Raw genomic sequence first — 26,998 nt, 5'->3', positions numbered from 1 at the left:
TTGTGGATCAGATAAAGTCCATGGGTGGTGGGTGGGTCCAGCTTAGAGTCCCTGGGTTTGAGTAGACAGTAGGCCCTGGAATAAAGATGCCTACCTGCCTACACGCTGCAGCCCTCTGCCTCTGCCCAGGAGATAGGCTGTGTCTCAGTTCCTTTGGAGACCTCTGGCTTCTCTGGTTCCTTCCTGCCCCCTCCTCTCAGTTTCTTCAACCACAAGGGTCAATATGCTGCCATCCTGTTGGCAACTGGCATCACCTTTACCAAGAAGCTCCTACTATAGCTCTTGGCCCACCCTGGGGACCCGACTCCATAGACACAGGTTAACCTCTCCCTTTTCCCATCATGCCTTGCAGCTAAGGTTCAACTAGCTATGACACCAGTTGCCCTCTAGGGGGAGAAATCTGTGATGTGTGATAGGAATTCAATAAATGTTAGCTGAGCAGATGAAAGGGAGAGTAAGCCTGGAAAGACAACTGACTGCTCTCTTCCCGTCTGCCATACGAGTAAACAGGACAAAAGGAGCTAGAGGAAGTCCCCTTCTCCATACTCTCCCATCCTCATGGGCTTCAGATAAGGAATCAGGAGAATAGCCTCCGTTAAAGGGAAAAAGGCCTTTTCCCTTAAAGACTTCTCATTACTGAAAAGAGAAGAGTGAAGAAACAGCATGTGGGAGGGGGCTGAGCTTATTAAATTTGCTTCCAATTTCCCTACCACGGTAATTGCATTGTGAGTTATAGGATGCATTAGGACAGTGCCTGAGACCCAGAACTATTAGCTGAGCTTTACAGCAGGTGCTGCTGAGAGGGCGGGCACTGGGGGGCATGGCCTAGGAATCCACAGTTGCACAGGTGGAGTGAGGAGGGGAGAAAGGAGGAAGGCTGTGAGGGTTTCACCAATAGCCCACTGGTTGAAAGGCCAGTGCACTGGGGGCATGGAACCCCTGACAGACCAGTCATATTGGGGCATCATGTGATAGACGCCTCGGAGGGGCGGGGGGCTTGATCCTCTGTGTGAAACTGAACAGGCTCACCATCTTTCTCCTGGGCCTTTTTCCCATGGAGTCCATGGTATTTTATGGGAGGCAGTGGGGTTTACCTGTAGCCTGGAATGACTGAGTTGAAGAGTAAGAGATAAGGCTGGGGCAGGTTTTAAGCTCCCCATCCCAGGGTTTATGGGAGTCTTAGGGTCCCTGGGGTAGGTGGTGAGGATAGTTTAGAAATGAGTGACTACAGCTTCCAGTGAATCTGTTCATTCACCCTATGAGGTTATTAACCTTTCCCTGCCCACCCCACTCCTTAGGTAACACTTGACATTTTCACAGTCTTGAGACAGAAAGCTGCTGTCCTGGGTCTTCAGTCATGTCTTTGCTGCCGCTCCACCTCCCCATCCCCGATTCAAGCCCAGTGAGAGGAGTTGAGCAAGGTGCCCACCAATGGCCTTCCACCCGTCCCTGCCCCTGTCTTAGGTTTGTCTTCTTATCTGCACTTGAACTAGGTAATCTTGAAGCTTTCTCACTCCCCGAGTGCCGCACAATCGTGATGGGTTCCTTCTTCCATGGTTGACCTTCTCTTTTTCAGATGTAAATACATACATACACTCTGCTCTCCCACCCGCCTTGGTCTCATGTGAAGACTACATGGGTGCTTCATCAGAGCATCCAAAATTTCCCCTAAGGCTCATAGTTCTGTTAATGTGGATGAGAGCCTTAATTTCTAGTGGTCACAAGGATGAATAGATGTGGCTGCCTGTTTTGGGGGTAGGGTAGGGGTGGAGCGCCATAAATATTTCAACGTGAGGAAGACACAGTGTCTAACTGGAGTGAATCTGAGAAGATTTCCCAGGGGAGTTCCACTATTTATAAAGCATTGACTGGTCCAGCAAATAGTCCCTATTTCCCAGGCCTGCTGCCCCCACCCGTCAGCACATTCTGGTGACAACAGCTGGATTTGCCATCATCCAAGTAGCACATAAAATGTCTGGCAGACAGGAAACCATTAAGTGAAGGCACACCTCTTGAGAAGGAGAGAAATATTTTGATAAAGCACATGTATATTTTTGCTGTTGCCTGGCAATGCTTATTATGGGGTTGCTTTGATTGCAGGGGAGCAGGTGGCAGGGTGGATGCACCCAGAAGCTATGGGCTGGTGGGGGGTGTTGTTGGTGAGAGCTGGGAAGCCTTGTTAGTTCACCTCCCCCTGGCCAGGCTGGGTCTGAGTGTTCTGCTCAGGATATCCTCCTGGGCTCTGTCCAGTGTGGTGCTAAATGGTTCAAACAGTGGGATGCCCATCGCTTGCCTGGAGGGAAAATTCCATACTTCGACACATCTCACCGGGAAGACATTTTTCCTTTGCTCTTTTCCATCCTGGGAAATGAAGGGGCTGTGGCTCCGTGTAGGATTGCATTTCTCCTTCCTTGTATTTACTCGGTTGGAATGGCTGTCGAAGATGATCATCATTTCTCTCCTTGTACTCGTCACTTAGTGGTAATAGGATAAAAATTTTTATGGTTGGAATGGCTAAGCATAAAAAATGTTCATATTCCCTCAGAGTCAAGGCGATTCCACTAGCTCAGCACAGAGTTGGTGATTCCGTATCAAGGTGGAGGGAGGGGAGGGGAAACCCATCACAGACACTTAGCTTTGCAAATAGGCCTGCCCATCCACTGCATTCTGGTCGCTCCTATGCACCATTTTTCAGCACAGGAGTTTGTGAGCCTGGTGACAGTAGTTCTGAGAGCGCTTCACTCCAGAGCACTTCAGAGGTTCAAAGAGCTTTGAAGGAAATAGTGGGAGGAGTTTCCCAACAGCCTGGAATCTCAGCAGGAGAACTGTGTCTGCTGCCCTGAGGACCACCTACAGGGTCGGGAAGGGGTTCTCGCCAGGGTCCGGGGGAAGAAAGACCACAGAGGCTGAGACAGCAGGCGTCTCTGGGCCAGGATTCCTTCCACTCTGGTCCCACGTCTCTTGCCTGCTGCCCCTGCAGGCTCTTCCCTCACCCTCTACCCCCAATCCTGGCCTGCTCTGTGAGTTTCAGACAGATTTCCCTTAATTCAGTTGATTTAGTTAATTCCCTTAATTTAGTTGATTCGGTAAACATTGGTCCACTTTTACTATCACACTGGCCCTACCTTATCATCCTAGCAACCCTGAGAGATGCCCTAGGCAACATATCCCTGGGCAGCACAATATTCTGAGAGCCTCTGCTGGTGGGGGGACCAAGCTCAGTCTGAATCAGAAGTGCGCCCAAGGGGGTGGAGTGCAGTGTGGGATCTTGGCTCTGAGGCTCTGACATCCTCAGGGTAGGGTGTTGGGTCTTAGACCAGGAGTTTACTTGGAGGTGAGGTGGAAGAGATGTGTGAATTCCAGTCACATTTTGCAAGACAGTTTGTTCATTCTCATTGCTGTATTGTATTCCTTTGGAGGAAAGTGTTACAATTTGTATATCTAGTCTACTGTTAATGTTTATTTAGAATTTTCCAGTGTGAGATTCTAATAGAGCGCCTATGAGTAACCTTGTATTTATCTCCTGGCGAACAGGCATATAGGTTCCTGTAGGGTGTGTCCCTGGCAGCTTTTCTAGATATTATCAAACATCTAAGGAAGCGTTCATGTTAGCCTTTCTAGAGCCTGAGCAGTGGTATATCACTGTGGTTTAAGTCTGCCTTTCCCTGCTAATCAGTGAAGTGGAGTACCTTTTCCTAAGCATATTAGCTACTTGCATACCTGATCAAGGGTCTTGCCCCTCCCCTGTTCATCTTGCTATACTCTTTGCCCAGGAACCAAACACGAAGCCTGACTCTTAGTCCTTCCTTAGTCATCTCCTCCTCTTCTGATGAGTTTCTGGCATTTTGTCCTGTATCTGGGCAGCGTGATAAAATGGGGGAAACAGCTGGACTGAGCATGAGAAGAGCTGAGTTTTGTCTAAGTTACTTCCCAACTCCTCAGCTCTCTGGGTATGTTTCTTCACCTGTAAGAACTAAGAGAGCTTCCCAGGTGATGCAGTGTGAATCTGCCTGTTGATGTAGGAGACATGGGTTTGATCCCTGGATCAGGAAGATCCCCTGGAGAAGGAAATGGCAACCCACTCCAGTATTCTTGCCTGGGAAATCCCATGGACAGAGGAGCCTGGCGGGCTACAGTCCATGGGGTTGCAAAGAGTTGGACACGACTGAACAACCGAGTGCAAACACACACACACACGCAAGAAGTGAGAAGTAGCTCAGAGATTATGAATAAGGTGACCTCTAGCCCTGCTGCTGGTGGAATATACTCTGCCAGTACATGCCAGAAGTGACCTAGAAAGTGGCTCAGGTTGGAGGCAATTTCCAGATGCAGGGCTCCCTCTGACTCAGCAGCACCTCCCTGCTCCTCAAAGCCCTGGATTAATCCTTCTTCTCACACGCAGGAGGCAAGGGTCCCACAGAATCCGTAGAACTGTCCTTTTTACTTGCTGCCATGGCCATTTCCTTGCATGGCCTCCCCCTCCCTCTCATGCCTTCCCCGCAGTGGAGGTGACCAGACTCCCTTCCATCTGGAGATCCAAATGTAAGCTGGTTTAACACCTTCTTTGCACTTATCTGAACATCTCAGGATCTCTTAAACACAAAGACAACAAAACTGTTTGCCCCTGGAGTTGACATGTCACGTGGATGGCAACTTGACTGCAAACTGCGAACTGTCTTGCCCACGTTTTTCAGTCTAAGTATAGGAAGTTGGAACATGTGGCTTCTTTCCCTTTAAGACCCAGGATGCTGGCATGTGCAGTTACCATTACCCACTAATACTTTGAAGAACACTTGTGGTGTGATGCCCCTAATGCAGAGAGAAACAAGGCTGGCAGGACTGGCTCGATGAGGCCCAGGGGATCTCAGGACACCTGCCGCAATTTCTCAGTGATCAGCTGAACCTTGTGGTGAGTCCCTCAGATAAGGATCATCACATCTTATAGGAGACTTTCCTAAGCCCTCTCACATCTCCTGCCCTTGATGTCCTCAGTACCCTCTGGGTGAAGGGTCCATTGTCATTTCTCAGTGGATGAAACAGAGGCCTGGGAAAGGCTACTGGTTGGCTAAGTGGCAGGTAGGTTTCCTCACCATATGAACTTGCAGAAAGAGCATCTTTGCCACTTACCAGCTGATCCTGGTGTGAGTTACTCAACTCCTAAGCCTCAGTTTCCTCATCTTTAAAATGGGAATAATAATGGTACCCAGGGTTGCTGTGGGGGTAAGCAAATCCATCCCTGTCAAACGCAGAGCCTGGTCTTTAACTCCTTGTAAGCATGCGGTGACTGTTAGCTGCGGTCATGAGCAGTCAAACTGGTATTAGTCTGAGGACCAGCATTAGCACTCAGACGCTGGGGTCTTTTCACTGCTCCACAGCTGTAGGCAAAAGCAGGCCCAGGAGGTGGGTGTAGAGAGGGTGACTGAAACCAGGAGAAAGGGGTGACGTGGGTAAGTTTGAAGAGGTCCTGGCTTGGCACCTGCCCCCCATGTTGTTCTCTGAGAGCTAGGTAGGCAGGGGTGGAGGGGACGGGGGCAGGGAAGTTGTGCAGAGAGCGTCCTGCCTCAGCCTTGGCTCTCAGCGCCCAACACTTCACTTGCCTGAATGTCAGACTTACTTTGAAAATGAGAACGTGAGACAAGCCATGAGGCAATCGCAATGCCGCGTCTGATAAAATTTGCACTCTTCAGATCCTAGGGATAGATGCCAAGGCCAGCAGAGGGAGTGATTTCAGGGCTGGGGGCCAGGAAGTACAAAATGTGTTTGACAAGAGCTGAAAAGAGCAGAGAGGAGATGACAGCTGTGGGTGGGAGAAGCTGTGGGAAGGAGGCCACACATGTGGTCCTGGTGACAGACAGTGGGATGAAGTGACATGAGCCCCAGGCCCCACGGTGCCAGGAAAACTCACTGAGGAATGTGTGATGTGACGGAGGAAGGGCTCTGCTGGGGGACCTGTGGAATCATGTAGCAGCCGGGCTTCCATCTGGGCTGGCGAGGGGCACAGTCAGCAGAGGCCCCTTGCGGAGTCCTGGGTGTCCTGGACGCAGTAAGAGGAGCCACTTACGTTGGGTTGAAGCGGATTATATCCAACAGCTCTCACCTCCTGCGCTCACCTCACCTTCCCAGTGACCCTGAAGCCAACCCCATCAGGCCTCCTTCCCTCTGTTCTCTGGTTTTCCCACTTCTCCCTGTCCCTCCTTGATTGATTATGTAGACACTTCCTTTTTTCCCCTTGCTGCAAACCTTGCTGAGCCTGCCTCTCAAGACATCAAGTACCCAGCCTGCTTTCATGTCTCAGGGCAAGCCCACTGCCCACCCTGTGACTCAAGCCAAATCCTTTGGTGTCTGCCCTCCTCGCCCACCCTTGATTTGTTGAGTCTGCCTCCTGGATACCTCTTGGCTTCTGACTTTGCTCCCTGCTCACTGCTGCCCCCTCTACCTGGGTGACAGCAGCAGCCTCCAGCTGCCCTCCCACTGGGCTGTGGTCCCATACCCGTCCATGCCTCCGCCACCAACAGCGTCCCAGAGGCGGATGCATCCAGCCCCATGCAAAGCCCTGCCCTGCTGCCAGCTCACCCCGCCCCTGAAGCCACGCCCACCACAGCCAGGCCCAGGCTTGCAGCTGCCTGACTGTGCAGGAGGGTTCATGCCTTCTCACCTTCTCATCTTCACAGCCCTCTCTGCTCGGGATGCTCTCTCACCTTTCAGGAACCCGGGTGGGTGGGGTCCCCTCTCCAGGGAGACATTGTGCCCCCTCAGGCCAAGTAGGACGGCACCTCCCACTCCCGTGCTCACCTCTGAGCAGCACCCGTTACCCCAGTTTCTCCCCTCCTTGAACGACCTGGGCAGGCATGCTGGCTTATCTTTGCACCCTCCTCCAGAGCCCCAGAGTACCTGGCACTCAGATGCTTCATCAGTCTCAACTGATGACTGATGGATTCAAAGAACACCCCACTGGATTCATTCTCAAACGATCTGAAAACATCAGGGTTTGCAAGTGCAGGCGTGGGAATGAATCCTCAGAGCAGAGGGAGAAAATCAAATCACGGGAAATTTAAAACCACCTTCACTCAACAAAGAATTCTCCGTGTTAGCACATAAATCCAGGACCATAATCAGCCAACATTTATTGATCAAACTATTCCCCTGACACATGGTAGGAACCTTATATATGTTCTTTCAGTTAAGCCTCACAACAACTTTGCCATGATCCGGGGTTTAGAGAGGAGGAAAGTGACTGCAGTCAGTTGACTATCTGGCCCATGGGAACATCAAGCAGTAGAAACATGGCCACTACCCATGGAGAAGATGGTACAGCTGTGCAGGAGTGGGAGGGAGGCCAGGGAGTCCATGAAAAGTGCAATGGAGGCGCTAACCTAGGGTGAGCATTGCACAAATGTTATACTGAGGCAGCTGTAGAAAGGATGATGGCTGGATGGGGAGGCATGTGGAGATCATGGTGCAGTTATGACCAAGAAGGAGTGGACTGGGTTATCGGGCTAGAAGGCTCAGGTGAGGGAGCTATTGGGCAGGGCTAACACAATGGTGGGGGCTTTTGGATGCAGCCAAGGTTTAGCTTAGGTAACTACCAAAGGTAGGGAGACTTAGATATGTGAAGCAGAATGTTAGGAAGATTAATGTGGAAGGTTGGGGGGAAGGAATGAGATGAGGTGCAGTCAGAAGGCTGTTGCAGTCCCACAGACCATGAGGGTGGGCCAGGCTCAGGCAGATGGAAGTGAGAATAAAGGGATGGAAGTAAAATTTGGTGCATGACTAACTTGGGGATGGACCAACCGTCTAGAAGGGTGTGGGCAGGCATGAGAAGTCTTGGCTTTTTACCTCCTCAGCTCAGACCTTCCACAAGGCCACCACTGTGAGTTCCTGGAGAATAAGAGATGTTGGATGCTTGGCCTTCAAGCAGATCATTCCAGATCTCTGTGTGCTGGGTCTTCGCTAGGCTATCTTACCTCAGCTGCTTCAGTGAGAGGAACATTTACCCCTTCAGGTAAAGGGAAGGAATGACTCTTCTCTGATCCTTTAGCGGGAAAGTCTGATAAATACCAGGAAATAGCTCAGAAGATCAAGGGGGGGCATCCTTCCTTCTGGACAGCCAGACTTGTGATTTTCCATCTTTTCAGTACCTTCCAGCATGCAGACTTCAAGAGTAAAGACAGAGAGAAAGGTCATTATGAACCAAAGGTTTTCAAGTGAGTGAGCTGGCTGACCATCAAGGGGCATTCTAGTGGAGCGTGAGAGCTCAGAGTTGGGAGCCAGGCCATCTGGTGTGACATTGAGATGTGGCTGCTTACTGACTCTGACCTCACAGTCTTCTCCATGATGGTCTCAGAGCACTTCCTCAGGGAATGATTGTGCAGATTTAAAGCTCTTGGAAGAATACCTGAGACGCAGGGTTCTGTCACTGTTATCTATTATTACTACTGTGTAATGTGATTCAAGCAGGACTAAAATAAGACTTGGAGAAGCCCTAGTCTCAGACACTGAGGAATCTTTTTCAGGAAACATTTCAAAAATAAGCCTTGGCCCACCTCCACACTTCCGGGTCCTGGCTAGACTCTGCATTTGTCTTTTGAGAACATGCTCCCCTGCACACACACATGCACATATGCAGGCACCCGGTTACCATCTGGGTGGTGCTTGGTACCAACTGACATGGGGCCTGGCAGCATCCCAAGAGAAGCCTCTTTGCAGCTTCCTGAGAACAGCCGATCTTCTTGGAAAAAAGGCGCAGCTACTTCCCTGTGGTTTCCACCAGACCTCAGTGTTCCACTCCCTTCAAAGGGGCTGTTCAACAAAAGACCAAAATTAGTTATCTAGGAAAACACAGTGGTGCAGAGTGGAGCCGTGGTCATTTCTAGGAGGTCTAAATGCGACCAGAGGTGTCCGTGTTCTGCAGCTCAGGTGTGTGTCTTGAGCCCAGGTAGCACGTGATTGCTGGGGTGGCAGCAGTGCATGAGGAGATAAAGTGCGGCTGTGCTGTGCTGTGCTCAGTCATTCAGTCATGTCCCACTCTTTGCAACCCCACGGGCTCTTTTGTCCATGGGAATTCTCCAGGCAAGAATACTGGAGTGGGTTACCATGCCCTCCTCCAGGGAATCTTCCCGACTCAGGGATTGAACCCAGGTCTCCCGCATTGCAGGTGAATTCTTTACCATCTGAGCCATCAGGGAAGCCCAAGAATACTGGTGTGCATAGCCTATCCCGTCTCCAGGGGATCTTCTGGACTCAGGAATTGAACCAGGATTTCCTGCATTGCAGGCAGATTCTTTACCAGCTGAGCTACCAGGGAAGCCCAAATTGGGGCTAGCGATTGGAAAAACCATACCAACTCATTCATATCAGCAGCGCCAAAAACAGAGCTGGGGCTGTTGGTTCCAGAGCAAGTGTGGTGATGTCGTGTCTCCTGTGTTTAGTGTCCACACTGTCTGTGGAGGGTCATTGTTGGGCATTGGAGGGTCAATGGAGGGCATTGTTGTTTAGCGGGACAAATACTGGAACTATGCTTTCAGATGCCATTTGATATATCTCTTCAGATCTGATCTGTAGAGTTGGGGAAAGGAGGAGATGCTGAGGAAGATTTTCTCAAAATTTAGTTTTACAGTTTATAGTGCTTTTAATTATTCTGAGGTTGTGGCCTTTTGAGTATTTAAACTCCCTTTCTTTGATGAAATAACAATGATGCTAGATGATGAGAGTTTTAAAATATATTTTTGCTGCAAAAGAAAATGGTGCAAACCTAATAATGGCCTTGATAATTTTTAAAAATTTTATTTTGCTCACATGAAAGAACCCAGTATCTAGAAACTATTGTCTGACACTAATGTTGAAATTTTAACTTGCATTATGTACAAGCTTTAGTAATGACCTAGGACAATGTTGTCTAATAGAAATATATGTAAGCCATGTAGGTAATTTAAAATTTTCTAATAGTCACATTTTAAAAAGTAAAATTTTAAGTGAAATTAGTTTTAATAATATGTATTATTTTAACCTGATCACCTGGAGAAGAAAATGGCAACCCTCTCCAGTGTTCTTGCCTGGAAAATCCCATGGACAGAGGAGCCTGAAGGTCTACAGTCCATGAGGTTGCAAAGAGTCAGATACGACAGCCGCTAAACCACCAGCATTACCACCATTCATGGGTATCATTTTGACATATAATCAATGTCAAAAAATTACTGATGAAATATCTTATGTTCTGTATCAGCATTGGAAATCTTGTGTGTATTGCACACTTACAGTGTATCTCCATTCTGATTTATCTCAAGTGCTCAATAGCCACATGTGGCTGGTGGCTACCATATTGGACAGTGCAGGTCTGGGAGAAGAGAGCATCCGAGCTAACGTCTGGCAGCCCTACTGGATAGAATTCAGTCTCTTCCCTCCCATGTAACGAAGCATTGTTCATCCCCAGGACTCACTGAACAAGGGGAACATCCCAGCGTTTTAAAAACAGCTAAGTATTTTCACTGTAACAGAGAATGCCTCAGAACCTCCACAGACACAAGATGACTATCCCAGAGGTCTGCCTGGACAGCCTGAGCCAGAGGCTCCCTGTTTTCCCCACATGGTACCATCCTCAGTTTGGGTGACTTGTTTGGTCTCCTCTGCATGACTCACCTTGGCACTTCACCCAACTTTCAGTTCTGCAACTTCCTTGAGCTGGTGTAACCTGTCACTTGGCAAGGGACATTTTTTCCTCTGGCTTTGACCCCATGAAAGCTTCACCTGCTTCCTCCCCCACTCATCCACCCACTCATTCATTATTCAGACGTTTGTTATATATGTCTACTGTGTTTAGTCACCGTGCCAGGTACTGAAGTTAGAACTACAAATGAGCCCTGGGTTTCACTGCAGCTAACAATCTGCAAAGGAGACAGAGAAGTAGTTCCCAATGCCTGATCATAAACTGCACCAATGGGGGGAGTGCAGAGTCCTAGGGGAGCACATTAGAAAAGCCTTAGATGTCAAGAAAGGCTTCCGGGGGAAGTACCTTCCAAGCCAGGATTAGAAGAGGAGAAAATAGCCAGGCCTGGGAAAAGAGCAGAATGCATTCCAGACATATGGGGGGGGGGGGGCAGCACCTTCAGAGGTCCAAAGGGAGAAAGAGCAGGTCAGACAGAACGTGGCTGAAGATTGGAGGATGTGATGGGAGGAGTCATAGGTGGTGCCAGGTCACCAAGGATGGTAAGCGGTGATTTGGAGTTTCAACTTTATTTTGTGAGCACTTGGGCAGTGTTGAAACATGTTAAAGATGTACAGTTTGGAATGATCCTTCTAGCTGCAGCATGCAGGAGAGATTGGATAGGGATAAAGTCAGCTAGGAAGTGGCTGCAATAATCCAGCAAAGACATGAGGGGAATAGAGAGAAACCGCCAGGTCAGGAGATAAGTAAGAAGGATTGACAGGACTAGGTTTGGTGAGATTGGATGTCGGGGAGGTGGAGGCAGGATTTGAGAATATCTCTTGGATTTGGGCACATGGTAGGTGGTGAGTTGGGAAACATGGAAGGGTCAGCAGACTTGGACAAGGTGAGAGAGGCAGAGGGCAGCTGAAAAGGTCATCACATGGGAACATTCAAAAGAAGATGTTCATCAGGTTAAGGTTAGGGTTGGGATCATTAGCAAACAGATGGGAAACTGAAGGCTTAGAAACAAGTAAAATAATCTAAAGAAAAGGAAGATTGAGAAGAGGATGGCTTAAGAGAGAATTTTGGAGGGGAACACCAGAATTTCAGAGGGGAGAAAGAAAAGGAAAACCAAACCAAGAAATAGTTTAAGAGGGGGAGAGCCATGCTAGGGTGATTTCACCAAAGCCAAGGGCAAAGAACCAAACATTTAATGATATGTGTGACCTTCAATATTAACTACTACAGAGTTGACAAGCAAGATAAAGACTGAAAAGTTTCTGTTAGATTTAGCAACATGGATCGCTTCTTGGCCTTTTGGCTAAGATCAAGTGTAGATTGAGTGACACAGAGAAATAATAGGGAGTTTGGTGGGAATGTTTCGAGGGGAGAGGCTGATAAAGGGCACTGGAAAGCAGTGGCCAGTAACCCTGTATGGACTGGCGCTGCTGTAAACCATCTGAAAGCACGCCTGTGACCCACCCACCCCTCCCCCACCCCCAATCAAGCCTAAGTGCTTTAAGGAAACAGTAAGTTCAATAGACAAGAACTAGGAGATCTTAGCTTGGCCACTACCTAGTAGCGTGATCTTGGCGGGTCAACTCATTCACTGTTCTGGGCCTCAGTTTACACATCTTAAAAAAAAGAGAGCTGGAAGCAGTGTGTTTTAAAATCTGTGTCCTACAAAATTCTGTGTGGTAGGATGTTAGGTGGTTCAGTATATCCCTTAAATATGGAGTTCCCATTATATGTGAAGGATTACAGGGCAAGGTCAAAGCTTGGTAAACAGGGCCTAGTGGAAGTCTCAGTGTACAAGGATGAATCACCAAAAAAGTATTTGAATAGTTTTCCAGTATTTCTCATGCACCAAACTTCTCTGACTCTTGTAGACTTTCTAAAAATATATATATTTATTTATTTGGCTGTGTCGGGTTTTATTTGCGGAGTGTGGGCTCCAGAGTGCACAGGTTCAGTAGTTGTGGCTTGCAGGCTTAGTTGCCCAAAGACATGTGGGATCTTGGTTCCCTGACCAGGGATAGAACCTGCATCCCCTGCATGGAAGACAGATTCTTAACCGCTGGACCACCAGAGAAGTCCCAACTCTTACAGACTTTATTCACAGAGCAGGAATAGTCTTCTCTTAGAAATACAGTCCAGAAGCTCACAGTGTAGGAACTGACCACCAGAGGAGCTCTGTGGTCCTTTCCCATCCTATACGGCAGTGGTCCAGAGGTTGTATGGAGCCAAAGAGGGAAAGATCTTCCATCTACTCTGGGCTGCAAAATGGAGGCAGAGACCGAGCCTTTGGGGGCCTCCAGACAATGTGGCCCTTTATATCCTGGTGACTCCCTGCCCCAGTTAGCTTCCCAGGTTGTCAGCAAAGACCCTTTGGGGCATTCTTATAGTACATCACCAGGAAAATGCAGAATTGACTTAGGAGATCACCAGTTTGATTTACAGCATGCAGTTAATAATGATAGTGGAAGTGCTCTAGAATTATCAAGATGTAGGTTTTTCTTATAAACCTGATGCTAATGGAAGTAGGTGGCTAAGAAATCTAGAGGGTCCTCTGAGGAGCGGGAATTGAACTGCAGACCTCGAACTGGCCTGACAGATAGATTCAACCAAGAACAAGGTGATGGTTGGTACAAGGGAATGTTTTTATTGGCCTAAATAGGCCCACCCTGAGAACAAGTGCTCTGCCAAATGGCCTTGTGTTCTTGGAATGGAGGGATGTCTGTGATGCCAACTAGGTCAATCTTTCTTAACTGAAATTCTGCAAGTGAATCAGGCCTTTAAGCCCTCTGACATCATTGTAGGAAATGCATTAACTTCTCTTTGCATGGAAGGGTACTTACTAGTTATGCACCATCCATGGGAGAACTGAGAAGAGAGACACTGCAACAATTTTTCCATGGATTGTGATTCATATTAAGAAGTCCTCAAGAGCTGAAATTAGACTGCAGCCATGAAATTAAAAGATGCTTGCTCCTTGGAAGAAAAGCTATGACAAACCTAGAGAGTGTATTTAAAAGCAGAGACATTACTTTGCTGACAAAGGTCTGTATAGTCAAAGCTATAGTTTTTCCAATACCCATGTATGGATGTGAGAGTTGGACCACAAAGAAAGCTGAGCAGTGAAGAATCAATGCTTTTGAACTGTGGTGCTGGAGAAGACTCTTGAGAGTCCTTTGGTCTGCAAGGAGATCAAACCAATCAATCCTAAAGGAAATCAATCCTGAATATTCATTGGGAGGACTGATGCTGAAGCTGTAATACATTGGCCAACTGATGCCAAGAGCCGCCTCATTAGAAAAGACCCTGATGCTGGGAAATATTGAAGGCAGGAGGAGAAGGGGACGACAGAGGATGAGATGGTTGGATGGCATCACTGACTCAATGGACATCAGCTTGAGCAAGCTCCAGGAGATGGTAAAGGACAGGGAAGCCTGGTGTGCTTCAGTGCATGGGGTCGCAAAGAGTCAGACACGACTGAGCGACTGAACAACAGCAAAAGAACTATGAGTATTGGAACAGCCCCGCAGGTTCCCCTTAAGAACGTCCCTCTCTATACGGGGGCCCTAGGAATCCATACCTAACAACGTCCTGATGCCAGCAGAGCATGAATGAAGGGTCCAGTGGAGGTTCTGGAGTTCCATGCTGGGAGAATTGTGATGCCTTTGCATAGCTCTTCCACTAAGTACCCCAGGGGATTTACCTTTGACTCCTCAGGGAGTGAGAAACCCTGGTGAAGTTGGTTTTTCAGGAGCCAAGGGTACCCATATTAATTGTCTGTTGCTACATAACAAATTACCACACAATTTAGTGCCTTAAAATAATGTTTATTGGGATTTCCCTGGTGATCCAATGGTTAAGACTCTGCACTTCCACTGCAGGGGACGTAGGTTTGATCCCTGGTCAGGGAACTAAGATCCCACATGCCACCAAAAAAATAAGGTGCAGCCAAAAAAAAAACAGTAATAATAATGCTTATCATTTCAGAGTTTCTGTGGCTCAGGAATTCAGGCATGGCCAAGGTGGGTCTCTCAATAGGCAGTGTTCAAGGTGTCATCTGGGGCTGCAGGTATCTCAAAGCACATCTCAGGGCACGTTTCGGGTTGCAGGGCCCTTTTCCAAGTTCACTGACATGGTTGTTGGCAGAATTCGTTTCATCACAGGCTATGGACCAGAAGCCCACTCTCAGTTCCTTGCCGCTTGAGGCTCCTCATCATGGCAGCGTGCTTCAGCAAAGCATACTAGCCCAAAAAGGGAAGTCACCATCTTTTGAAACCTAATCACAAAAGTGACATCCCATCACTTTAACTGTAGTCTGTCCCTTAAAAGCAAGACACCAGGTTCCATCCACAAGGAGGTAGGGGCTGGGGGCCTTCAGCTGCCCAGCCCAGAGCCCAGCCCAGTTCCTAAGCAGTTCACTTCCTGCCCTGGCCCATTTACCTCCTTCCCAGGACACTGCTGCTGCTGCTTCTAAGTCGCTTCAGTCGTGTCTGACTCTGTGCAACCCCATAGACAGCAACCCACCAGGCTCCCCCATCCCTGGGATTCTCCAGGCAAGAACACTGGAGTGGGTTGCCATTTCCTTTTCCAATGCATGAAAGTGAAAAGTGAAAGTGAAGTCGCTCAGTTGCATCTGACTCTTAGCAACCCCATGGACTGCAGCCTACCAGGCTCCTCCGTCCATGGGATTTTCCAGGCAAGAGTACTGGAGTGGGTTGCCATTGCCTGCTCCTCCTAGGACACTAGAATTTAATTATGTGCTCAGCAATTCAAAACATGGCAGGGTCAGGGAATTGCAGATCTTACTGTTGTCTTAAGTGTCTTTTATGAGATGCAGGATTTCTGTAACACTAAGTGAGAGTGGCTGTGGCGGCAAGGAGTCAGAGCAGTATATGTTTATGTGGATGAACAAATTAATCTGCATGTGAAATCCCAGTGAAATTGACATGAAATAAAAATTTCATGCCTTACAGTGTATCAGTGTTGCCCATGAAATGAGATTAAAAGGAATTTCTGGTTTTACAGCTGTCGTACTTTTTAGACTGCTTGTGTTTTTCTCTTCCGAAGAGTCAAGTTGGAACCTAGAGGCCAGTCACAGATTTGGCATTTCATAGGTTTAGGTCATCTTCCTTTTCCTCCTAGCTGAGAGTGGACTTTCTTGCATAGAACTGAGCTGGGGATGGAGTAGGTGTTCTTGGTCTCGGTGCAGAGGAAGCTGACTTTCTGGAACAGTCATTGGGCCAAAAGCTCTTCCCCTTTTGTCCTTGCTTTGTCACACACATCAGTTTTGGGGAAGTGTTGGAGGCAGGGGAATGGGGAGGAGATGTGGTCCCCGTGGGGCCTCTTCTGGGCTCATGTGGAGGACACGGGGGACAGAGATGAAAGTGGGGAGCAAGGGAAGGCTGTGCTGCAACCAGCTGCATGGGAATCTAGATCATCACTCCCTTGGGGACCGGAAACTAGCCCCACCCCTGCTTTCCATCTTATGCCTGGTTCCCTTGGCCTTTGTGACCTTAGAGTTCAGGCAAGTGGCCAATGTGGAGATGAGAACCTAGTTGTTTTACATGCCTGATCTGGTCTGTGGTGTGAGTACTGGGCCTTCGGAAACTGGAGGGACAAACCATAGCTTTCTGTTTATTTTTTTTTTTTAGTAATTTTTATTTTTATTCATTTATTTATTTTATTTTATTTTATTTTATTTTTTTTAACTTTACAATGCTGTATTGGTTTTGCCATACATTGACGTGAATCCTCCACGGGTGTACATGAGTTTCAGGTTCACATGCCTCCCAGGGCCTCGTTGAAGTCTCCCTGCCCCTGCCTTTTCAGGCTCCATCTTGGTGTTAGGGAGCCTCTGTTAGGATGTTCCTATGGCGGCTCAGTTGGCAGGTCTCAGTTCCCGGTCTTCCTGTGGCTACCCAGAAATGGCAGGCAACCTGGCCCTCCCTGCGGGGTTCTAGAGCTCGGTCGAAAGTGCGCCTTGGGGTGATGATGGCATGTGGGCCCAGCAGTCCACACAGTGTACAGGGCACAGAGTACACTGCAGGGAGAGCTGGCGGCCAGCGGCACAGAGAGGTGGTGGCTTGGCGACATGGACGTGCGGCAGGCCTGGGCTCACCAGCTGCAGTGAGTTACCTGATCTCTCTGCGTCTCAGTCTCCTCCTGAGCGAATCCATACAGTGCCGCTCCACCCTCCACCCCTACCCTTGTAGGGCTGTTGTGAGCATTAAACATGCAGGTGCTCAGGACAGCACCTGAGCAGGGATCACTAAATGGTCATTTAAAGACCTTCCCTGAGGCGGATCATTTCATCACAGCAGTGGCTTTCCAGCTCCCAAGTGATGAGGGCTTGGCCCAGTGTGTCCCACCCTAGGCCTGTTTGATTTCCACTGTGTTACACTGTGTCCTTGCGTGACCTTTCCCCTTTCTCTAACTGCTCTCAGCCTCCCCTCTGGGACACTAGATTTTGCCTTCTGGACACAGAGGATTGTCAGTTCTGGACATATCAGTAACAGTAATTATGCTGTCCTCTCTGCTTCAGAGTTACTGAGTTTGCCTCTCCGTCAGTCCCTCCTGCTTTTACACTCGAGAATAAAATCCTGAATGTTTATAATTGATGACCACTTCTTTTCTTCCATAAGGGTGGCATCCTGCAGGGGAAGACTGTGTGTCCAAGAAGCAGAGGACCATGGTTGTAGCCCCGGCAGGCACACCATGGGCAGGCCCGGCAGGAGCCCTCCTGCCTGATGATAAAATGGGGATGAAGATCATCAGAACACTCTGTTTACGGGCCACTGTCAGTTTAATGAGCTTGTGCAATAAAATAAAAGGCATGTGCACACATTATATTTCTGGGTTAACTGACAGCCATCCTCGCTTGGTGTGTTTCTAACATCCCCGCTTTGGTACCTGTTCAGGTGCAGAGACGAGGCGGGGTAGGCATCAGAGCAGTGATTGGCTGGTGGAGAGGTGGGAAGAGTTGGAAGAAGAAGCTCTGACCCCATGCCAGGGGTTAGCATCTCAGAGCACCTCTCTGGAAGCATCCTCAGTGGATAACTGATGGTGAACACTCAAGGAATGGATGGTTAGGATGCACTGGGAGACCCACCTGAGCTTGCAGAAATGAAGTCAGTTGACTCTTTAAAAAAAAAAAAAAAAGAAACTACCCCATGGAAAATCAGCTCAGAGGAGTGTGCATTATTCAGGAGCTGCTGTGGCAGTCAGGACGGCAGCTCTGGGCTGGCATCTGTCTGCACACACAGCAGTGGTGCCGCCCTTCCTCTCCCGATTCCACCCCACCCCCAATCTTTTTTGCTCACAGCTCTTCTCTCGAGCAAAACCCCTGAATCTTTAATAAATTATAAACATGCTTTCTCGTCCGTCTGTCGGCGCCAGATCTCAGTGTTGGCAGCTGTCTCCATTCCCCTGGTGCCCCTAATAGATCTCGCTGTTTGATTAATCTTTCAGATCCTCTCACAGAAAGCCCAGGCACCATCTGACTCTCCTCACAGCAACCAGTTTTAAGGACTTTTCCAGGCACCTCAGCCTTGTTGCTGCCAGTGCCCGGGGCCCATCCCTAAGTGGTTCTGCAGCTCCTCCTGGACCTTGGAGGGCAGGCAGGTGGCTTGTGCACAGGGCTTGGGAAGGGGGGCCCTGCCCAGCATCAGCTCCTCGGGCTCCTGCGCCTTTACCTGGGTGAGGTCACAGAGGGATGCTAGGGACACATATCACGTTAGAAGTCTTGGAACCTGGGTGCAGCCCATCTCAGCCACTCACCAGATGTGGGACTTTGAGCGAGATCCCGAGCCTCGGTTGTCCTCTGTGGAGTGGAGGTTCTCAGAGGCTGTTGTGAGGGTCAGAGACGAAGGATGAGTCCAGGCACTTGAGCTGTGAGCAGGGGTGGGAGGAAGATACTACCCTGTGCCAGGAGCTGTAAGGCACCTCCCTCCTAGAGCTCACCTTCCCTGGGCCTGTGCACACAGGAGGCGCGCATGGGGCTTCTGCCCTGCCTCCAGAAAGAGCCTCTGTCCTTTATCCTGGAGACGCAGGAGGCTGGAGGGGGCTGAGGCCCGGAAGCACAGTGGCACAGGTGCCCACGGAGGCCTGTTACGCTACCAAGTTCAGCCCAGCTTAGGAGGCTGGACTAGGTTGTCTCCAAGCCCCTTCCTTGGCTGAACTCTTGAGTTTGCAGTTCTAGCCCATAAGCATTGAACGTAGCCTGGAGGGACAGTTCAGCCACTGTGTAGTCATAACAGTAATAGTTCTCACCACCATTTATTCAGCAGCTGTGAAATACCACGTTTTGCCTGCATTCTCTGCAGTCTTCACCTCTTCTCACAGGTGATAACATTGAAGGTCAGAGAAGAGAAAGGATGTGTCCAAGGGCACATAGCCAGTTTTTCAGCAGATCCAGGCTTTGCATCAGTGTCACAGCCCAGGTTTCTTTCTCTAACACAGATGCTACGTTCTTTGCTCTCTTCTCTGCCTCTTGCCTCCCAGTGCCCCCACCCACTGCGGGACAGGGCAGAGCCACTCACCGAAGGTGCCTTTCCAGCCAATGCAAGACTTGGCTCCACCCGACAGGAGGAGGAGACTGCAGGCTTCAGTGTGATGTTCATCATCATGATAGTTATTATTTGTCGAGCTAAGTACCTAACATTGTCACAATCTAGGGGGGAAAATCTACAACTTAAAAATTATTTCCAAATTCCAGATGAGTCTTAGAAAAGTATTAAAAAATGTGAACGTCCAGCCACACAGTGGAGCCTCAGCTGCCGAATGATTTTTGCTGCATTTCATTCGAATCAACCACACTTATTGAATGTCAGCTACAATCAAAGCTTCTGATTACTGATGCTTGGAGAAACTTGAGCAGAAGAGCTGTGGGCCCAAGCCCTGTTTTACAGATGAGCAGACAGCAGCCTGGAGAGGTGAGTGGTTGACCCACCATCTCACAGCGGCTCAGTGGTATCCAGACCCCTGGGGCCAGTATTCTGTGAGCTGCTTCCCTGGGCATCTGGCATGCAGGTCCAAAAACTGTGCTGTGATGGGGATGCTGTACCCCATATCTCTCCATCCATCCCTATGTCGCCCTGAGACACAGCACCTCCTCCTCTATGAAGCCTTCTTTACTCCCCATTTGGGGGCCTGCCTCCCTCTGCTCCCCCAGCACCTGTGGGGCCACATTCTCTCCCAGCTGGGTGCCTTCAAGGCAGGAAAAGGGGCCAGTCTAGCCTTGCTTAGAGCCTCTGTATTCAAGGTTTGCTCTTACAGGAAAAAATGTTCAGAATTATCAGGGAGGCCAAATGGGTGTCAGGCCCATTGTCCTAGGATTGAGGTTCAGTGTTTCAGTGCACAGGCTTCTTTGAGAACCTGCAGAATGCTATGGACCATCTTCCCAGGGAAAAAACAAACACATATTCATATACAAGTTTGCAGATTATTTCAGAGGGCTCACAGTCCCCTTGAAGTCCATTCTTGGGTCTCTGGACCCCAAAAGCCCCACACTTGGAAAGAAATGGAAAAACAGGCAAAGGACATGTTTGACTCGCCAAACATCTCTTATTTACATCCTCATTTACTACCCCTGGAACAGTGAGAAAAGAGAGGCGGCATTACCCAGAGATTGCCCCTGGTGGCTCCGGCCTCACTATGTGGGTTTATTTCCATTATTATAGTAATTTTCAGGCTGCGGGCTACAATTTTCACTTGCAGTGAGGTATTAAATTGAAATTATCCTAGATATAATTGTCATACAAAACCATCCTGGACACGGGGAAATGAATGTCTTTTCAAGACACAGGTTTATTGCATATGCCGAGTTTTAGGGCTCAGCCTCTTTAAACATGCCAGATTTTGGTGTAGGTACTGGGGCAGCAGTAGGTCGGGAATCAGCACGGTGTGGTGGGCTGGAGCTGCTTGCCCAGAACATGGTGAGATCTTGATCGGCACAGACTGGGCTGCGGAGCCTGAGTTTGAGCGTGGGCTTGTGCGGCTGCCAGAAACCACTGTGCAATGCCTCAGGGAAGCGGGAAGTCCCACACTGATGTCCTGTTGTTGTTCAGTTGCTCAGTCATATCTGACTGTTTGCGACCCCGGGGGCTGCAGCGTGCCAGACTCCCCTGTCCTTCAGTATCTCCTGGAGTTTGCTCAAACTCATGTCCATTGAGTCGGCCATCCAACCATCTCATCCTCTGTCACCCCCTTCTCCTCCTGCCCTCCATCTTTCCCCACATCAGGTTTTTTCTACTGAGTCAGCTGTTTGCATCAGGTGGCCAAAGTATTGGAACTTCAGCTGCAGCATCAGTCCTCCCAGTGAATATTCAGAACTGATTTCCTTTAGGATTGACTGGTTTGATCTCCTTGCTGTCCCAGGAACTCTCAAGAGTCTTCTCTAGCACCGCAGTTGGAAAGCATCCATTCTTCGGGGCTCAGCCCTCTTTAGGGTCTGTGTGTTAGTCGCCCAGTCGTCTCTGACTCTTTGCATTCCCATTGAATATAGCCCGCCAGGCTCCTCGATCCATGGAATTCTTCAGGCAAGGATACTGGAATGGGTAGCCATTCCCTTCTCCAGAGGATCTTCCCAGCTCAAGGATCGAACCCAGATTTCCTGCATTGCAGTCGGATTCTTTACCATATGAGCCACCAGGGAAGCCCCAAAATGGCCTGTATATCCACTTAATTCGATCCAAGTTCCCCAAGGTTGGTAGGAGATCCTGCTGTAATCATTCTCAGAGCTTCCTTTCCATGCAGTAGGACCAGGTGAGGCTCTGGGGTCTTACATGGTGCTGTGCAGCTGCGGTGGCCCCACCAGACACCAGGCATCTGTCCACTCCATTGATGCCCACGGTTCCAGCCCTTTATGTCTGCTCTGTCTCTAAGGTCCTTCCTGCCCTGCTGTCTTTCCTTCTCCAGATGCACCCTGCTGGTGTACTGCACAGACCTCCCTCCCACCAGCATCATCATCGCCTTCCACAACGAGGCCCGCTCCACTCTGCTCAGAACCATCCGCAGGTAAGACCCTTCCTGTCTGTCGGCCTCCGGGTCGGCCCTCGGTAAGGTGTGTCTGCTTACTGGGGACTGGTCCAAGTGTTTCCAAGCACCCGCCAGGTGCTGCTCAGCGCACTCCACGTGTGTCCACTAGGGTGGTCACTCCTCACACTCCTATGAGGGTGGCCTTTATCCTGTTATATGGGAGGAAAGACAGAGGCCGAGGCATTAGGCTACTTATGGAAGGTCACTGACAGTCAGAGGACTTGACCCCAGGGCACTTGCCCTTAACCACTGCACAGGTTGCCTCTAGGACAGAAGTTCACATTTTCACAGCCAGCGAGGAAGCTGGGGCCCCGAGAGGCTGAGTACATCCTCCGCCCCCAGCATTCAGCTGGGGTTAGAACTCTGGTCTGCGAGGTGTGCCCAGCCCAGCCCCTGCCCCTCCACTGCCTCCCGCACCCCCACCAGGGACCGTGGTGCAGGTCAGATCAGCCCGAAGGGAACAGCTGATGTCCGCTTTCTTGCCCGTCACCTTGTATTCCAGCCCCGGTCCCCCTCAGGCCTCTCCGTCCACCCTCGGCTCCTCATCAGGGCCAGGCCCTTGCTCTGATCGGTTTTTCTCGCTGTGTGTGGCCCCCATGGATTTTCAGTATGTAGCACCCGCTCTCAGGAGAACTCCCCTTAGAACTCAGTGGGGCCCTGGAGACTTGGCCGGGAAAGCCTCGCCTCTCTGCCTCTCAGAAGACCCGGGTTGTGTCAGCTCCCCTTCCCCATGCTGCACCCCGTCCTCTCCTCTGGAGCCCCTCCCATGGCCGCCCTCCCTCCAGCATCACCTGGCCCGCCCCCCTCACTCAGGTCCTCAGCACCACTGGCCCCTTAGGTAGCACCACTGTCACTGAGTCCCCTGGAGGACAGACGCGCCTGAGCTCATGCTCTCAGGGACTGGCCACTGCTGTGCCCACTTCACAGCGAAGGACACTGAGACTCAGAGACACTAAATTAAGGCCTACTGCTGCTCAGCTGACGACAGTGAGGCAGAGTTTCGACCCTTGCACTCTGACCTCAGAGTTCTCAGCAGCCTGACAGGACAAGGCTAGTCCCAGAGGTGGCGTTCAGCTTCTCTGGGGGAGGAGTTGGCCCCGGGATGCCCCCAGTCACACTTCCAGCAGAGCAGGGGGCTGGCCCTGGGGTAAAGTGCCCCACGTCCCTGGGACACAGCCCCTTGCAGCCCGTCCTGATCTGCTAGCCCATCACATGGTCAGCTGATCCCAGAGAGAAGGAGGTGAGATTAAATGTGAGCCAAGAGTACAATCAAGCACAGCCAAACTGTTGCCATTTTCATCACCAAGCCACACCTTCTGCTCTCCTTCCTGTACGGGCATGGCTGTGGGCAGGCAGGGCGGTCCGGGTGTTGGGAGGGTGTCAGTAACAGGCTGACTCTGATGGTGGGCAGTGTCTTCAGCGCCACCTGTCACTCATGATGCATGTCCACCATGCAGGGCCACGGTGTCCCTTGGAAACTCAAGAGCGCACAGCCCAAATGTGCTGTCTTCAACCTGGCGCGTCCCACATCTCTGGGGGCAGCTGTCCGTGCCCAGCTATCCTTGGCCACAGACTGACTGGTTCCTCCTGCCAGCTGCTTGTCCCATCTGCCCTGGTTCTGCATTCACCCCACAAGCCACTGCCTGATTCAAGTTTGATTTCCCAGCAAGGCTTCAGCTCTTGACAAGAAAATGTCCCAAGTCACTGTCAGGTGTCACCGTGAGTCTGGACGTAGATTAATAAACTGCCTTTGTGATCTGTGAGCTGGTGCAGTTGTGTGGGGGCACAGGGCTCAGTGGTGGTTCAATTGATGATTTACGTAGTCTCTTCTGCTGAAGGGAGAAGGTGATGGCACCCCACTCCAGTACTCTTGCCTGGAAAATCCCATGGATGGAGGAGCCTGGTAGGCTGCAGTCCATGGGGTCTCAAAGAGTTGGACACGACTGAGCGACTTCACTTTCACTTTTCACTTTCATGCATTGGAGAAGGAAATGGTAACCCACTCCAGTGTTCTTGCCTGGAGAATCCCAGGGACGCGGGAGCCTGGTGGGCTACCGTCTATGGGGTCGCACAGAGTCGGACACAACTGAAGCAACTTAGCAGCAGCTTCTGCTGAAGGGAGAATGGAGTTTCTGAACCTTGCAGAAAAAACAGGTCCATGGGGAGCAGAGGGAAGTGATTCCACAGTGCCAGACCACACCCTGCCCCACCATGCAAGGTCGCATCTGGGCATGTCTGCTGGATGTTTCCATGAGGACACCAGAACATCCGAGAGAGGCTCCCTACCTTCTAGGCTGGCCACGCACCCCCATCCCGCTAAGTACACACACACACACACACACACACACACACTCCCTCAGGGATCTCTTCTGGGCTCCTTCTCTGCATATCTCAACTCTTACACTTAATGCATTTTCCCAGACGTAATCCTCAGTGAACTGTTGCTGAAGGCCTGTATCCTATTCATGTCTTACCTACCCTCCCTGTTGCATCTGGATCGATCCTACAGCTTAGAGCTGCCCTGATTAATTGGGATAAAAGACTGAGAACTGTGCTGGCCGAGAGCAGCCATTCCTGGGTCTGTATGGCTCTGGAGTGCTTTTAAAGGGGCACACCACCTGGGATCTGAAGACCTGTGTCCAGTCCCTACCCTACCATTTCCTAGCTTTGTGACCTTGGGCATGTTGTTAGCTACACTGGTATTGATGATGATAAAAATACTGTTCATGTTTCAAGTTCTGTCACATTTCCCACAAGAAGACATTACCCTGGAACATTTGGAGGCTGTTATAATGTGAGGACCCCGACCCCCTATGTTTCCTTACACTGTGTTTAAGTTCTCGGGGGCACTTCAGGCACTGCCCCCAGACTCATCTCTTTTAGCTCTAAGACATATTTCTCTTTTTCTTCCCGCTGTTCCTCCAGCTCTTTATAATAGTAATAATGATACTTTATGATAACAATATTAATATGTTAATATTAATATTAATGCTGAGTTTTATGGTCCACAGAACACATTCCATCTCGCACTTCATTTGGAGCCCCATCAGGGTCTGTGAAGTCAGGGTGCACATAGTGAATGGAGGCCAAGGCCACAGAGCTGGGAAGTGAAAGAGCCAGGACTCAGGTTTCTGGCTTCCTGGGGGGAATCCGGGGAGTAGGGATCTGCCCCAGTGTCTCTGTCCACCAGCTTGAAGGAGAGCCTCTCCAGAGGCCCTGGTGCCCTGCACTCTGGATGGGGAGGGCATACTTTTCAGAAGGCCCCATGACCTGCCAGACGCTACCCCACACTCTGCTGGGTGCCTTGCTGGCTGAGCCCAGGACCTCTTTTCTGCCTCTCCGGAACTTCAGTGTGAGCCAGTCTCCCCGCTCAGACCCTGTGGTCCATGAAAACTGCAGAATGGGGACCCAAGAGCCAGGTGTGAACAGATGGTCTTATCATCAGTGGGCAGAGTGGAAGTGACTTTTAGGGGTAGAGGCGAGGAAGATTACTTCTGGGAACTTCCACGGCCAGGTGTCACTTGCCTTGGGAACCCAAACTTCCCTTGTATTCCCTGTTCTGTCGCACAGATAAATCACTAGCCACTGGGAGGGAACTGAATGAAGAGCACTTCTTGTCTGACTTCTGTCATTGATGGAAGAATCTTTTCTAAGGTGTTTTTCATCTTCGAGTGAGTGATTTGCTCAGTCATGCAACCCCGTGGACTGTAGCCCACCAGGTTCCTCTGTCCCTGGAATTCTCCAGGCAAGAACCTGGTGTAGGTAGGCATTCCCTTCTCCAGGAGATCTTCCAAATCCCAGGGATCGAACCTGGGTCTCCCGCATTGCAGGCAGATTCTTTACCATCTGAGCCACCAGGGAAGACCATTTTTCATCTTTAGTTCTCTAGAATGTGGATGGCTTTGCTGCCAGGCTCTGGCAAGGGAAAGATGCTTGAGGAACTGGGTGGGGAAGGACTGAGCTGCCCTCTGGTTCCTCCCACCCAGCACCTGGCCAGGCCTTGGTCCCTCTGCCCATCCCTGCCCAAGTTCCTGCATTAGCCAGGGGAGGGGGCTGGGAAGGTGCACACGGGGGCACTCAGAGCCAGGCAGAGGCACGTTGGGGTGGGCGATGGGGGGAGGGAGAGAGTCACGGTCTTGATGAGTTAGGGCACTTTTCTCACTTAAGGACAGAGAAAAGCCCTGAACAGCAGTTTCTCTTGACTGCTGCTGCCACGAGTCCTTGTGTATATTTGAGACTTAGGGCCTCCTCTTTCCTTTTGGAGCATCCTCCTGCCCCCTGCCTCCCATGGGAGCTCTGGAACATGGCCAGTTTATATCTTGATTCTCCTCGCTGTGGCTTTTCGTAATAATCTAGATTTAGAGGAGCAGTCTCTCAGATTAAAGTGGTGAAGAAATTGGATGCTGGGGTCAGATATTCCCACTCTGTCCTTACCAGCTGTGTGACATCTGGGCACCTCTTCACCTCTCTGCCTCAGTTTCCTTTTCTGCACAACAGGAATACTGTTAATAACAGCCTCAGAGGATTGTGGTGAGGAGTGAAGGAGTGCAGGTGGTTAAAGGCCTTGGAACAATGCCTGGCACAGAGTGAGCCTCAGGCGACAGCGTGTGCCATGAGGCACCTCCAGCCCAGGGAGACAGTAGGGTTCCAATGCCACGGCTCCCAAGCTTGAGTGGACATCAGAATCCCCTGGAGGGCTTGTCAAAACGCAGTTTCCTGGGCCCCACCCCCAGACATTACAACTGAATACATCTAGAGTAGGAATTTGCATTTCTAACAAGTCCCCAGGTGACACTGGGGCTGTGCTAGCTCCAGGATCACACGCTGAGAACCAGAAGTGAAGTGTGAAGTTTTGGTTGCTCAGGTGCATTTGACTCTTTGCGACCCCACGAACTGTATCCCGCCAGGCTCCTCTGTCCATTGGGATTCTCCAGGTAAGAATACTGGGGTGGGTTACTATTTCCTACTCCAGAGGATCTTCCTGACCCAGGGATTGGACTTGGATCTCCTGCACTGCAGGGAGATTCTTTACCATCTGAGCCACCAGGGAGACAGTATCGTCACAATTATCAAGCCCCAGATTCCAAGAGCGGCTGCTGCGTGCCAGGCAGTGTGCTAAGCTCGTTTCCTGTGTTTCCTGCGGCTGAGGCACTTATGCTGGTGGTTCCATACTTCCTGAAGGTCTCCAGCTAGTGAATGGCAGATACACAGACACTGCACTTGAACCCAGACATAGCACTTGAACCCAAGATGGCCTGACTCCAGAATGACTAAACTCAACTGTCAACCAGCCTCAGGTCTTCATTC

General features: G+C 50.1%; 1 protein-coding gene across 1 annotated transcript in view; it reads left to right on the top strand.

Annotated features, from left to right (window-relative positions):
• GALNT14 (polypeptide N-acetylgalactosaminyltransferase 14) overlaps positions 1 to 26,998 on the top strand; it is a 218,361-nt gene that overhangs the window by 143,889 nt on the left and 47,474 nt on the right. The window contains exon 3 of the mRNA XM_068974553.1: positions 21,572 to 21,670. Coding sequence (XP_068830654.1) covers positions 21,572 to 21,670 — 99 coding nt within the window. The remainder of the gene's footprint in view (positions 1 to 21,571; positions 21,671 to 26,998) is intronic.

Source organism: Capricornis sumatraensis, chromosome 1 (assembly GCF_032405125.1).
Source record: "Capricornis sumatraensis isolate serow.1 chromosome 1, serow.2, whole genome shotgun sequence".
NCBI lineage: Eukaryota > Metazoa > Chordata > Mammalia > Artiodactyla > Bovidae > Capricornis > Capricornis sumatraensis.
The sequence above is the reverse complement of the archived record's forward strand: the minus strand, read 5'-3'. Positions and strand labels throughout refer to the sequence as shown.